This window comes from Stylophora pistillata, chromosome 9, assembly GCF_964205215.1.
Source record: "Stylophora pistillata chromosome 9, jaStyPist1.2, whole genome shotgun sequence".
Classification (NCBI taxonomy): Eukaryota; Metazoa; Cnidaria; class Anthozoa; order Scleractinia; family Pocilloporidae; genus Stylophora; species Stylophora pistillata.
The window spans coordinates 709,283-724,780 of NC_142527.1; the positions used below are offsets into that span (position 1 = coordinate 709,283).

At 39.7% G+C, this 15,498-nt stretch overlaps 3 protein-coding genes across 3 annotated transcripts; all 3 read left to right on the top strand.

Moving 5' to 3' along the window:
- Nucleotides 1-1,670: 1,670 nt before the first annotated feature.
- Nucleotides 1,671-11,917, top strand: LOC148722736 (uncharacterized). The gene is made up of 2 exons (XM_088733489.1): nucleotides 1,671-2,183; nucleotides 8,502-11,917. Exon 2 carries the CDS (start codon nucleotides 8,513-8,515, stop codon nucleotides 10,601-10,603), a length of 2,091 nt encoding a protein of 696 aa, XP_088589615.1. The 5' UTR covers nucleotides 1,671-2,183; nucleotides 8,502-8,512; the 3' UTR covers nucleotides 10,604-11,917.
- LOC111319959 (uncharacterized) lies at nucleotides 3,231-5,363 on the top strand. Its single transcript, XM_088733490.1, has one exon. It carries the CDS (start codon nucleotides 3,237-3,239, stop codon nucleotides 3,987-3,989), a length of 753 nt encoding a protein of 250 aa, XP_088589616.1. The 5' UTR covers nucleotides 3,231-3,236; the 3' UTR covers nucleotides 3,990-5,363.
- LOC148722737 (uncharacterized) lies at nucleotides 3,998-6,275 on the top strand. The gene has a single exon (XM_088733491.1). The coding sequence runs from the start codon at nucleotides 4,560-4,562 to the stop codon at nucleotides 5,295-5,297; it is 738 nt and encodes a 245-aa protein (XP_088589617.1). The 5' UTR covers nucleotides 3,998-4,559; the 3' UTR covers nucleotides 5,298-6,275.
- Nucleotides 11,918-15,498: the final 3,581 nt, after the last annotated feature.

Here is a 15,498-nt window from a genome sequence, read left to right on the forward strand (position 1 = left end):
TAAAGGCGAAAAAACGCCATTTCGCAAAATAGTAATTCTGTCAAAATTACTACTTTGCGAAACGAGTTCTATTTTGGTCAATAAAATGAGAGGCGACCAGGCTCTTGGAAATATTGATCATTTTATTAGTGGACACATTTTGTTTCGGACGAGGAGGGCATATTTGCTGAATAAAGGCGAAAAAACGCCATTTCGCAAAATAGTAATTCTGTCAAAATTACTACTTTGCGAAACGAGTTCTATTTTGGTCAATAAAATGAAAGGTGACCAGGCTCTTAGAAATATTGATCATTTTATTAGTGGACACATTTTGTTTCGGACGAGGAGGGCATATTTGCTAAATAAAGGCGAAAAAACGCCATTTCGCAAAATAGTAATTCTGTCAAAATTACTACTTTGCGAAACGAGTTCTGTTATGGTTAATAAAATGAGAGGTGACCAGGCTCTTAGAAACATTGATCATTTTATTGGTGGAAACATTTTGTTTCGGACGAAGAGGACATATTTGCTGAATAAAGGTGAAAAAACGCCATTTCGCAAAATAGTAATTCTGTCAAAATTACTACTTTGCGAAACGAGTTCTATTATGGTCAATAAATTGAGAGGTGACCAGGCTCTTAGAAATATTGATCATTTTATTAGTGGACACATTTTGTTTCGGACGAGGAGGGCATATTTGCCGAATAAAGGCGAAAAAACACCATTTCGCAAAATAGTAATTCTGTCAAAATTACTACTTTGCGAAACGAGTTCTATTTTGGTCAATAAAATGAAAGGTGACCAGGCTCTTAGAAATATTGATCATTTTATTAGTGGACACATTTTGTTTCGGACGAGGAGGGCATATTTGCTAAATAAAGGCGAAAAAACGCCATTTCGCAAAATAGTAATTCTGTCAAAATTACTACTTTGCGAAACGAGTTCTGTTATGCTCAATGAAATGAGAGGTGACCAGCCTCTTAGAAACATTGATCATTTTATTGGTGGAAACATTTTGTTTCGGACGAAGAGGACATATTTGTTGAATAAAGGGGAAAAAACGCCATTTCGCAAAATAGTAATTCTGTCAAAATTACTACTTTGCGAAACGAGTTCTGTTATGCTCAATGAAATGAGAGGTGACCAGCCTCTTAGAAACATTGATCATTTTATTGGTGGAAACATTTTGTTTCGGACGAAGAGGACATATTTGTTGAATAAAGGGGAAAAAACGCCATTTCGCAAAATAGTAATTCTGTCAAAATTACTACTTTGCGAAGCGAATTCTACTATGGTCAATGAAATGAGAGGTGACCAGGCTCTTAGAAATATTGATTATAATATTAGTGGAAACATTTTGTTTCGGACGAAGAGGACATATTTGCTAAATAAAGGCGAAAAAACGCCATCTCGCAAAATTTCGTTTCGTTTGTTTCGCAAAATTGTACAGTTTCGTTTCGTTTCGTTTCGTTTCGTTTCGCAAAATAGTATAAGCCCAATAATTCATATCATTTATGAAGATATTGAACAAAAGTGGACCGGTGAATGTATTGCTACTAAATTTTGTTATTTTTCTGTTAAACTCCCAAGGTGTGATTAGTAATCCTACCCCCTAACTTAAAGTAGGACCTATTTACCTACCGAGATTAGATTACCGAGAACAAAACAAAGGCCAAAACAAAAGAAAACAAAGGAAAACAAAACAAAGGCAATGATTTCAGAATGTTTTTCTGTTCTTCAGTAATCTTCACGCGTGGAATTTTATCCATGATCTCTTTTTACCAGATGTAAAAGCGATGAATTTTCCTCTTTCGCTTGAACCTTGCCACATGTCAAGTGCGACTGCGATACCGAAGACATTCTGAACTCATTTCCTTTGTTTTGTTTTCCTTTGTTTTCTTTTGTTTTGGCCTTTGTTTTGTTCTCGGTAATCTAATCTCGGTAGGTAAATAGGTCCTACTTTATCAGCATGTATGCGGTAATTTGGTATAATTAGATTCGCTTATAAGCGGTAGATTAAAGGCGAATCGGGTGATTGGTCAACGTGTATCTGACAGGCCCATTGTGCTCAGGTTAAAAGGAGTTGGCGTTACCAAAGTTTGGTTTGAGCAGATCTCGAGTAAGTGTTCGAGTGCTTCTTCCGTCTCCAGCAGCCCCTCCGGCAGGAAATTAACGATTCTGTAACGATTCCCACGAACTTATAGGTATGTTTATGACTGTTACACCGACTATTAATATCCTAATTGGAATAAAATACCGCTTGCTTCCCTTTAGATACTGCATGTCGCGTTCTAACCGAGATACAGAGAACTTAGGGAAAATAGAATACGCTTTGGTACACTTCCGTACTGATAAAAGTTAAATTCAAATGTAGAACCTAAAAGCGAAAGAATCTTTAACTTCTTACATCTTCTTGTCTTAAGAGCGGTTCTTAAACAGCGCAACACAGATTTCTCAGCCGAAAGGGATAAGAAAAGGAAGTTCTATGCAGCGAATTAATACAGCATACATCAAAACGATGTAAAAACGTCATTGGAAGAGTTCTCATACTAGTAATTCGGGCTAACACAGTAATTCCGGTGGACACAGAAAATGATATCAAATGCTTACATTTCCTAAGCTATTCGACCTCCATTATCTGAACCGAGAGAGTCATCCACTTTCACAAGCAGAGAAGTAATTTTTAGTGAACGAAAGGCTGGTATGCAGAATATTATCTACCCGAAGTTAAAGTAGCGGCCACTCGTAACATACACCTTCTGGGGCCTTCCAAGAAAGATGTTAAATTTGCATTTCAAGGACATTCCCGGAATAACGCGATTAAGCGTTTCGATTCATAAATTCTAAGTAAGTCCTCTTTACATCCGCATGGTTCTGCACCACACCCCTCTACTAACTATGTCTGCACAGACTGTGGTTTCTGTATAATGAATGTTGTTGACATGAAAAAAAAAACCAAAAAGAAAATATTATCTGTTGCCCTTTATAATCAATTACTAAGCAGACACAGATCCTTATACATAATATATGACAGAGGGAGAACACCAGCATTCGTTGAGTCGCTTATATAGATACAACTAAGGATAAAAATATTCCAAGTCCGTTTCTGAGTATTCTTAAGCTACCAATCTCACGCTAAACCTCTGCGAGGTTGGTCAATAGTCACGTGATAAATATGGAGGTTTAGGTCACTGGTATTCAAGTAAACTAGTATGTCAAAACCCATTCTTATAATTGTAACTGCTGGCAAAGGAAACATGCCGTCATTGACAGGAATCCTACTTGATGTCTCTGGATCCATGAAACGTAGCATTGGAAGTGGTATTGATGAAGAGTCTGAAGACGGAGAGCCGTGGGCTCGTTCGATCTTTGAAGTTATTGACAACCTTATCAAACACGATGTTGCCACTGACAACCACGTTTTCGCCGTTGGCTTCGGGGCCGAAGAGGGTGAGAAAATATTCGACATCCTGGGAACCCTTCAACGTATTCACCTTCATAAACGAGCTTTTGAGCAAAACGACGAGCCTGTCACACTCGGCCACTTAAACAAAATTTTCCAAATATTAGAGAACGCCTGTGCACGTAACATCCGCAAATGGGCAGACGTGGAAGTCGTCAGAAATGTAGTACCAGATTACACGGCTGGCTTGTTACTAAAAAAATGTGAGTCTGACCAGTCGTTTGCAAGTAAATTCGTAGAAGAGTGTCTACCACCAGCTTGCCGCGAATGGTTTCCGCAAAATCAACTTCTAGGTCTCATGGAAACAGTGGCTACCTCAGCGGTGACGACATTTAAAAGAGCTACAACTGAAGAGGTCAAAGATGTAATTGACAAGGCTGCACCACATTTGATGAAGAAAAGTGTAGGCAAAGATTCCATTATCAGTGTTGACGAAGCCTCAGATATTTTACATGGTTGTTTCGATGAAGAAGAACTCTCGAAGGAAAGGAGTAGAGAATTACTGCGGAGCGTCGAGCCCTACATTTACGGTGGAACGCCTTTGTAAGAATCAGTTGAAAGGGCCACAGAACTTATGAGAACCCGTACGTTTTCAAGCCATGAAAAGCTGCTATTTGTCCTGTCAGACGGAGAGCCCGGAGACGGAGATATCAATGACTCAGCGAAAAAAGACGAAGCTGTCTCAGGATTGACAGAAGCAACTGTGACCGTGGTGGGCTGCTTTGTCACTGAGTCCACGACGATTGAGCCCAAACGATTGTACAGCCAGGAGAGACGGGACGAATGGGACCTGGGTGCAAAATTCCTCTTCTCACTTAGCACAACACTGAAATTGCAGCTGATACCACGCACCATGTTTGTTAAACGTGGTTGGTCCATCGAGGTCACCAATAACGAAACACGTTTGTTCCTGCAGCTCAATCATCCAGATCACTTGCGAGAGGCTTGCGAGGTGGCTCGAAATGTGGTTTGCTGTCAAGATGCGTCATCTGACTTGCTTGCAACCATCGATCTCGATGTCCTCATAAATCAAGGGCTCGACCGGTATCAGGCAAAAGATGAGTAAGTTGGGGGTACTTGCTATGCGAATGCATCTGCTACAGTGTTTCATCTGTCCATGAAACGCATTCTTGGTCGCGAAGGCGGATATCCAGATTTCTACAAATTGAGAGATGAATTTATCAGCCACTTTGGAAGTCATGGTGCCAACACTTTGGAAGTGCTGAGTCAAATGTGTCCAAAGTACCGTATGCATTGCAAGAAAGTTGACCTTAAAGGTGCCATGAAAACAATCACTTCAAGTCGACCAGTGGTGGCAAGATTTCGACTCACAGAAGATGAGTGGGTTAAATTTCAAACGTTCTTCAGAAAAGATGACGACGAAGACCGTATTTTGACAAAGAAGGACACCGATATAACAGCCCGTGCTCCCAACACCAGAACCAGTGGCCATGCTGTTGTGTTAACCAGCTTCGACAGCAAATCCCTGCGACTTTTGAATTCCTGGGGACCGAAATGGGCGTACAAAGGATTCTTTAGAGTGCAGAACGCAGACCTTCTTGGATTAGAATTCATTGATGTGTACTGGACAGAAGACGACTTGACCCCAAGTGAGAAAGCCCGTTACAAGACCCACGGATCCGCCGTTGCCAGAGATTTATTGGAACGCTTGCAGAGTCTTCAAAAGGCTACCTACAAATGCCCAGGATGTAAAACGGAGTCGCCAGTCAAGGCATTCACTGGAACTTTGATACGTGCAAAATGCCCCAAATGTGGCCTTTTATTTTCTACAAAAGATGCCAACAGAGGGAACATTTTGGCTCTCAATATTTATCTCACCTCTTTAAGCAAATAAGTTTGTGAAAGAGACATTTACCTTTCCTTTACCATGGAGGAGAAAAACTTAGCATGATAACATAGACATAGGTTCCGAGAGAAGAAAAAGACCTTGAAATCTTAGTTGATTAAGAAGTGCTATTTGTTTTCAGGGTTTAAATCGAGCTTAGGCTAATAGAATGGGATAATCACGTACGCTTGTAGTTGGACTTTTTGATATATTTCAGAAACAATTTAAGATTTGAACCGATAAATAGCCAACAAGAGACAAACAAAAGGGTAGAGCACTACACAGAAGAAAATAGCTTGAGAAGATAAGTGAAGGAGCATAAAAAAATCGCTATTGATATTTAGGCGTAAATGTTCCTTTTAGGTTTAATTGAAACTTCCTGTACGTCATCAATGCTTATTTCGTTATAATGTGGGCCAGATTCTACTGCGCAAGTTCAGTCACTAAAAAAGTTCGCTTGAATATCTTCCACAGGATGTAGTCACAATTTTAAGTTAGAGTGAAAGAGTGTATTCCAGAGAATACCTTACCCAGCTCTCAGCATTCATATAATAGCTGCTTAGCCTGAGCAGCGGCTTCTCTGTAAATTCCAGAGACATATTACGTCATGTATTTAAGTAGGTGCCAACACAAAATATGGATGGTTCGGCTGGCTTTTCGTTCTAATGCATTCTATTTGTTTCAAGTTGTAACCACCAAACTAAAGATTTATAAAAATGTAAGAGGGCCACCCTAACATATGGGTAAACTAACAATTAGTTAAACATTTGCTTGTAGCTTACGAAAGGGTCAAAAAGAGTGTAGGATGGTCCGCCTCTGCCAGCGGACCGAATGCGGTGTAGTGACCAAAGCTGACTGCCCCACTGTGATTAGCCGCGGCAAACAAATCGTACAAGGATTCTTCGTTGTTATCTTTACCATGAGTGAAGTAGGACATGTTCAAGCCCCTAACACAACAGCGACAATAAAATTCTCTACTGATCCTAATCCTAAGCTGAGATATTTAGTTTTGCCAACGGTGACAAAAGCTTCATAAAACAAAAAATGTACTAGCAAACTGGCTGCGCCCTCCCCCATTACATTACGAAACACTCTCAAAAGGGAGATAGCTGTAGGTAACATAGATGAAGCGCAGAAAAGCTTTTTTAGGCTTATCACGAGCGTGGGACAAAGAAAAAAATTCTGAGTCCCTATGAGGAATCCAACCTCAGACCTTGAGACTCCGCGCTCCGATGCTCTACCGCTGACCCACAGAGACTCTATGCTGAAGCATCATTATAAAAGAGAAGGGCTCTAACCAGACGTGTTTGAAACATGATCTTCTCAATCAGGAAAACGAGAGTAACAACAGACGAAATAATACCAGAACATATTCCAGGGCCGGTTTTCGTTTCTTGTTGAAGCATCAGAACCACCTCATTTTGGCTTTGTAATGAACAATTTGCTAATTTTTTTCGACAATCTGGGCGAAATTTCAATTGCACCAGTTCATGCGGAAGGAGAACTCAGTTACAATTCCGCGAAATTCCAGCTGCAGGTGGAAAAGTCAGATTCCTAGAATATCCATCTAAACAGAACGAAAAAGTTTAATGAAAAAATTTACCGTTTCCGTTTTTGTTATTCGTGACCCTAGTCACTGAATAGTCTCGTTTTGTTTTTGATTGAAGAATGGTGAAAAACATCCAAAGGTGAACCTTAACTGACGTTACTTGCCATTAACATAAGCGCCATTTGCACAACGCCTACTCGAGCATGAAGGTTTTTACTCTGGTTTTTCTTCGAGCTTCAATAACTTTTTCTTTGACCTTCAATAACTAGTTACACTAAAAGAAGTCTAACTGACTATAGAGGTAGGTTTTCAAACAAAGCCTGAAATAGAGTTTGCAAAATAATTTTGACAGTGATGACGCGAATCACACATCGTTCAAGCCCCGCAGGTGGCACTTCTTTCCAAGAAAATGAACTTTAGTAAACACAAAATAATTTATGGGAAGGACTTCAGCTCCAACCGTTCCACTCGTCTTCTTGTTATGTAACAGTCTATGAACGCTATTTTCTTGGCAACTTTTATATCAAGTATGAGTTTAAATCCCCCAAAGAGTTCCTGACAAATTTTTTATTCCCCGTCTCAATTCAATCTGGCGAGATTTTGACTGCATCCAAATAAAAATCAGAAAATAAATTCATTTCGAAAGAGTCAGAGACTGTCTGAAAAAATGTGCTTATAGGGGAGCAGCGCGTGTGGATTGACCTGTATCTGACAGGTCGATTGTCGTCAAGTTAAAAGGAGGTGGGCTCATAAGTTTCTTATTTCGACTGAGTAGTTTGCCGCAGAGCCATATTCAGCTTCGTCTCCAGCAGCCCCCAACACCGAATCTACGCAGTCTTTCTTTTTTCATCCGCATTTTACCTCACTGAAACGATCTTTAAACTCTAAGGTAAGCTTTAAATTGTTAAGCTGGCCTAACTCTTAATTTCCTACTTCAAAAAAACAAAAGCCAGGTGAAACCGAAATTGGTTCGTTGTTACTGAACACGAAATTGTTTTACTCGAAATGTGGTATTCGACGAAACAGTACCGATTATTCTTTGCAAAGCTAGTGTTGTAAAAGATCACTAATTAAAAGGTCATCAGAAAAAATATATAAAATTTGTCAAATTTTGAGGTTGCGATCCAAATAACACTTGGATCGCCAGCACGAGCCATAATCCAGTGTTTTCACAAGCGCCTTATCGTCGCTTAATCTTTGCATTGTCTCTGTTGACGAGAGCTTCTCCTCACGGCAACTGAAAACAAACCTAGACGTACTTCAGAACCATACAATTTAATAGATTATAATACGCAACAAAGCATAAAGCCGATATGAAATTTTTTATCTCCCTAATTTGGCTTGCCAAAACTGAAATATAATATTCGGCAAAAGGTTTCGGTTGCTAGACCTGACGAAAAGAATAGGCTTAATTACAGATTGTCATATTCGCGAAACGGATGCCTAAGCGCTACACGGATTCTAAGAATCAGACTTGTTCCGAAACAGCGTGAGCTGTATCTATAAAAAGTGTTCATCTATATATATTTTGTATATATTGAGGACTTAAAACGTCGTAACAAAGTGTTAAAAACTTGTGTAGAAATTAAGGCAATTGGTAATTTAGTTAATTTATCACCCTCTTTTCAACTTTCAGCATAAAATTCATACTTTTATAATTGCAGATCGAGGGAGCATGGCCAAGGCGCTGATTGGAATCCTTCTTGACGTCTCCGACTCCATGCATCATAGCGCGGGAAGCGGTATCGATGAAGATGGAGGACCATGGGCTCGTTCGATATTTAAAGTTGTTGACAACCTGATCGAACACGACGTTCCCTCTGATAACCATGTATTTGCTTTAGCCTTTGGAGCTAAAGCTGGTGGGGAAGTATTTGATATCTTGACGGGTCTTCAGTCTGCCACAAATGATCAGATAGAAGAGATTTTCCAAATACTCGAGACAGCCGGCGCATGGTACATCCGCAAATGGGCAAGAAAAGAAGTAGTCAAAAGTGCATTAATACATTACATGGCTCACTTGTTTCTAGAAAAGGCTGAATCTGACAAGGATTTCCTTCACAAATTTGTCCACGAGTGTCTACCACCAGAATTCAAAGACTTCACCAAATTCCACGAAGGACCAGGGTTGGTCAGCCAATTTGGACAGGCTGTTAACCCTCTCTTATCAGCAAGCGAAACAGTTTATGCATCGGTAGGGTCAACCATTAGAGAAGCAACAAAAGAAGACATCAAGGAAGTACTAAAAAAGGCCGAACCCTTTTTAATCAAAAATGATAAAACTAACAAAGCAAGACAAAGCCATTGCAAACCTCGCATTTTCAAAGTGAAGGAAGCTTCCAATATATTACATGGATACATCGATAAAGAAGAAGAACTCTCTAAGGAGAGGAGTCAGGAATTATTGAAAAACGTAGAGCCCTTTATTTACGGTGGGACACCTTTCTATCAAGCAATTAGGGAGGCGAAGGAACTCTTTAAGGATAATGTTCCTGAGTATTCTGAACACAAAAAGCTGTTGTTCATCCTGTCAGATGGAGAGCCCACAGATGGCTACAGTGTCAGTAGTGACAGAATACCCTCCGCCATCTCAACAATGGCTGGTGCAGGTGTGACCATCGTGGGCTGCTACATTACATCCCAAGAGATTGAACCCAAACAACTGTACAGCGAAAAGAAAAAAAAATGGGACGAATGTGCAAAGTTCATGTTCTCACTGAGCTCCAAATTGGCCACGCAGTCGATACCACGCTCCATGTTTGTTAAACGCGAATGGTCTATTGAGACCACCAACAACGAAACATGCTTGTTCCTGCAAGTCAATCATCCCGACCATCTACGAGAGGCTTGCCAGCTGGCTCGAGAAGTCGTGTGTTCTCAAGAGGCGTTATCCGATTTGCTTGCAGACGTCGACCTCGATGTCTACATAAACCAGTCCGTGAGTGACTACGAAGCACAAGAAAAGCAAGAAGGACACACCTGCTATGCACATGCATCTGCTACAGTGCTTCATTTGGCCATGACCAGAATTCATGGTCGCGAAGGCGGTATTCCAACTTTCAAAGAATTGAAAGATGAAATGATCGGTGAGTTTGGAAAAGAAGCGACCAGTATCAACAAAGTGTTAATGGCAATGTGCAAAAAGTACCGTTTACGTTACAAGCAAGTTGACCTCTGCGGTGCCATGGAAGCGGTCGCTTCAAGCCGACCAGTTGTTGCAACATTTAAGCTTACCCTCGATGAGTGGGGTAAGTTTAAAGAGTTTTTCGAAACTAATGGAAAAGGTGTTTTGACAAAGAAAGAGATCGATATGTCAGCCCGTCTTCCAAATATCCCAAGAAGGTTTGGCCATGCAGTAGTTCTAACCAGTTTCAACAGCGAATATTTGCGACTGCTGAATTCCTGGGGACACGACTGGGGAGACTACGGCTTTTTCCAAGTACAGAACGCAGAAGTCCTTGGATTCAAATTTATTGATGTTTACTGGGAAGTAGACGACCTAAACAAAGAGGAAAAAAACTCTTTCGAGGAACTTGGGTCCAAACGTGCCAAATGGCTAATGGAAACTTTGCCGAGTCTTCAGCGAGATGATAACACCGTGACGTGTCCCAGTTGCCGGAAGGATTCACCTGTCAAGGATTTTACTGGAAATTTGCTGCGAGCAAAGTGCCCCAAATGCAAAGGAAGATTTCATGTAAAAGATGCTCCCAAAGGAAACATTTTGGTTCTTAATATATATCTTACTTCTTTAATTTCAAGTAAATAAGTTTATAGTCTGTATGTATATCACACTGATTCAAGAATATTTAGCCCTTATTACTCGAGGAGAAGATGATTTTCTCCGGGACACAGCAATGTATATTTAGGTAACGAATCGAAAGTATCCAACATCTTTGTTGAAGGAATGAAGGAATCAGGTCTTCACTTCGAATTTCGCGGAATTTTATGAATGGTTGTGACTGTCTTTCAATAGCTATGCATTAATAACTTCTTGAAGACTAAAAAATAATAAACAGACTAAAGGGCATATGCGTTAGGGGAATTAGAAAACGAGCTTTATTTTTGCAGAGTGACGTGCTCAAGGATGCTTTACCAAACGATGAAGACATTTTGTAATTAAAAAAATGCTAGATTTTTCTTCGATCTAGGACGAATTTCAATAGCGCCAATTCTTGGGAGAATCTTGATACATTAACAACTTCTTCCAGACTAAAAATGCCAAATAGACTAAAAAGCATAGATAAATGAGAAAACGAGGTAAATTTCTGGATAGTAAGATAATTTACGACGCTCTGACAAACGATGAAGTTGTCTTGTATTGAGAAAAATGCTAATTTTGCGACGATCTGTACAAAATTTCAATTGTGCCAGTTCTTGCGAGAAAGGAAGTTAGCTTGAACACGTAAGACAACATAAAATTTCAGTTTCGTGTTACTATGAAGTGTTACATTCTCGATGATACTCTCATCTAAAATTCACCATCAAAGATTTACACTGAGGTTAGTTTTCGCAGAAAAAGATAACCAAGGACGGTTCACAAACAATGCAGATACTTTCCCTAGTTTTCAAAAGCATGTAACAATCACTGGGATTTACTTGACAAAACTTGTGAAAAAAGATCAATGGATAGAATTTGTTGAAGGAAGCTTTGTTGAACGCGGCTACTAATTTTAGGATTTCCTATGGAATTTTGTATCAATCTGAACAAAATTTTACTTGCACCAGTCCCAGTGAGAAGATAAGTTAGCTTGGAAATGTAAACAGGATGTCATCACAATTTTATGTGACAATGACATAATACATTTATATAATACCCTACTTGGCTTTTCAGCAGCAGAAAATTAGTGACATAAGATTTTCCAGGAGTTTTTTTGCCCTGCTTTTTACTAGGAATACGCATTGTCAAATGCATTATCCATTTCAAGTTGTACATGCGTAGTAAACTGATAAATGCCTGGAACTGAGACATACTGGAGAACAGGCTGACTCTGCTGATGGAATTACTTATTTGTTAACTATCTGCTTAAAGCTTAGTGATAACGTTGATACTTAAATAAAATTATTCACGTTTTTTGAGTAAGGCAATCTTTACTTTTTTGGATATATCAACAAAGTTGAAATGGTAAATTGGCCACCGTAATGATTACAAAAGCTGACGTTTCTAGCTTTAGCCCTTCGTCGGAGCGAATAGAGGAATTGTGGGTTGTGTGTGCTTTTAAAGGCAGAAAATGGAGCTACGCTATTGGTGGGAGCATGGCAACGAGAAAAACATGAATAAATTAGTGGAATGAAAAGCGTTCGTTGATCCCTGTGGGATTTAGACTGCCGGTTTGAAAGATGAGCTTTTGTTCAAGACTTTTATGGCTTTCTGTGCCACTAAGTGCAAGGAAAGACCGCAGATTGCCATATGTTGCTTAGAATGGTTAGGTAAATTAAAATGTCTAGCGACTGGTTTCGATGTGTCCTTGTCATTCCTTTCCACGTCTCGAAGGTGTTCTCGGAATCGGTCACCTAGTCTTCTGCCTGTTTCGCCGATGTATATCTTTTTGCAATAAGTGCAAGTTATGCAATAGATTACATTGGCGGAGGTGCACGTGAAGTGATCGGTGATCTTAATGGATCGTTTAGGTCCCGATATTTTATCAGTGTTGTGAATGAAAGGACACGTTTTGCATCGTGCACGAGCGCATTTAAAAGTGCCTGGTTGGTCATTAGTCTGAAAAGAACTTCTGACCAAAAAATTGCCTATGTTTTTGTCGCGTTTGAATGAAATGAGCGGAGGCTGCGAAAAGATAGTGCTTGTCTCTGGATCGTTTTGAAGTAATTTAAAGTTTTTAAGAATGATGGATTTAACTGAGTGGTTGTGAGGGTGAAATTTTACTTTTTTGCACATTTTCTGAAGCTAAGCCCCTTGAACCTATATGCACTTCACTTGTGGTTCTCTACAAACCAGAGCACACCATGTACAAGGTCATTGAAGACCAAAAAGCCATGAAGCTGGTTTTCAAGGAAACATTACGCACAAAATAGGTCAAGGCAAGAGAAACAACCCCAATTCATTTAAGGAATGGGAGGGGGGGGGGGGGGGACTCTGTTCAAACACCACTTTTGTCCAGCTTCAAGACAGCTTTTCGAAAAAAGTGAAAGAATTTTCAGCAAGCTACCCCAAGCTAAAAGATTTACAATTCACTGCTCAATTAAATCAAACAACTTTTTCTGAAGAATCAAAGTTCATTTAACACCTGAAAGGTCAATGATCTTTATTTTTGAGAGCATCAACACCAGTTTGTTTCACCATGCATGATTAAGAGTGTGTGCCCCTATTCCAGAAAATTGAAGCATGAGTTGGACAGAATTTGACAGTGCATAACCACCCAAGGGCTTCCTGCCCAAAATAGATTTTTCTTTGATGACACCCAAGAGGTTTTTTTTTTATGACACCCCCTCTGCTTGTGGAGGCATGGTGGCCTCATGGTTAATGCACTTGACTCCAGATTGTGTGCTCCGGGCTCAAGCCCTGGCTGGGGACATTGTGTTGTGTTCTTGAGCAAGACCCTTTACTCTCACAGTGCCTCTCTTCACCCAGGAGTACAAATGGGTACCGGCAAATTTAATGTTTGGGGGTAACCCTGCGATGGACTAGCATTTCATCCAGGGGGGGAGAAGAAATACTCCTAATCACTTCATGCTACAGAAACTGCATTTATGGTAAGTACAGAGAAGACAGAGGGGAAATTCACAAGGCTGTCAAATCACCAGACAAAAAGATGAACATTTAATGATGGCCACTGAACCTTACAATAACCAACTACTTTACCAGACATTTCCAAGCAGTGATCAACAAATAACTTCTCCTTGCCATTTTTATGCATTGTCCTGCACACAACTAATGAAAACAGACAGGCTTAATAGCCAGTAGGTGCAGGGTTCTCATTAAGTACTGGCTGCCCGACTAAAAGAAAAAACAGCTATTTCATTTTCAGAGCCAAAAAGGAATGTGTGTTGATTGTAAATAGCAAATTGAAGCTGGTGAGTGGCATGGAGTCAGGGTGTAATGTATGTTTTCAAAAAAGGTAAAATTTGAAACTACCCAGTCATACTTTCCAAAATGTACTTTTTAAGGAATATCCTTCAAAATCATGCACAAAATAGCATTTCAGAACCTCTACATTTACAAAATATCATTTTTTTAGGGAGTATTCAACCCTTTAACTCCCATGAATTACCAACACAGAATTTCTCCTCACAATATCAAGCAGACATGTGATCAGCATAAAATAAATGCCAATTAAGAGATTACTAGTTGATCCAATACAAAATTCTCCAAACTTACATCATAAGAATTGTATAGCAGACTGTAAGGGGAATTGCTAATGAGATATTAAAAGTGAGAGGGTTTATTTTAAACTCTGCAGAGGATGTTATATTCCATTGATATAACACCTTACTCTTTTTTCTAATTTAAATAGAAATACAGTACATGGTTTGAACCTGGGGGTAACATGTGATATAGTGTGGTCTGATTGTCCAGGTGAGTATAGTTCTGAGAAGGACCATTGTGGGTAATGGTAACTGATGTTTTCACAACCTGAGCATAAGTTATCATCAGAGTCAAGTTCCACTCAGGTTGTTGAAACATCAGTCACTTCTCTGGACAACAGACTATACACACACCTAGGTAAATCATCCGACTACGCTATCAATTGGATGAAAATCTTTTTTATCAGCATGTATGCGGTAATTTGGGTAATTTGGGTAATTAGATTCGCTTATAAGCGGTAGATTAAAGGCGAATCGGGTGGGCTTGAACACGTAAGATGGACTGGGTCGAGTGCGTAAGGAGCGCTGCTCGTGCTTAGAGTCTTTCGGTCAATGAAATTCAAGATAGCGGATTAGATGAGTGAAAGACGGAGAGGAAAACATTTGGATCTATCGGCCTCGTCTCCTTCTTGCATTTAATGGATAATACCGTTAATAAATGTTTCCATTAATAGGTTAACTCATTACTGAAATTTTATCTAAGATTGTTCACGTATAAACATTTTAGGAGTCAGTTCGAGTAGACGCTATCCATCCGAATTTTAGATGAGAAGCTCGGGACTTCAAAAAAAACAGCAGAACAAGTATCTGGGAAAAATCGTTGTGGCTTTGTAACTAGACGAAGTTTAACACTCCTATAAAATTAAAAGATTGTAAGAAGTAGTCTTAAACACATCCCCTTGTTCGATAAATTTATGCAGGTCTCGATACCATATTTTTTGTCTTTTTGTTTACAAGTCGCCATTGAATAACCGTATTTAGATATTCATCTGGAAGCCGAGACCCTAAACTTCGGTCTGCTTTAATCGGGAAGGTTCTTAAAACATGTAAATTGAAAATATTCAGAGAACTCCATTCTCGAACAAACTGAAATGAACGCAAAAGTTTCGAAACAGAAACGAGTTTCAATGTAGCATTGCCGTCGAAAAAAATTCCGAGATAACTAGAGTAAGGGCCTGATTACATGAGCCGAGCTGGCCCGGTTAGCCGGGCTGAATTCTTTTGTTTTCACGCTTTGGCGAACACCAAAACAAAAGAAATCAGCCCGGCTAACAGGGCCAGCCCGGCTCATGTAATCAGGCCCTAAGTCATGAGTGAGTCGCTAGAGGAAAGATCAATAGA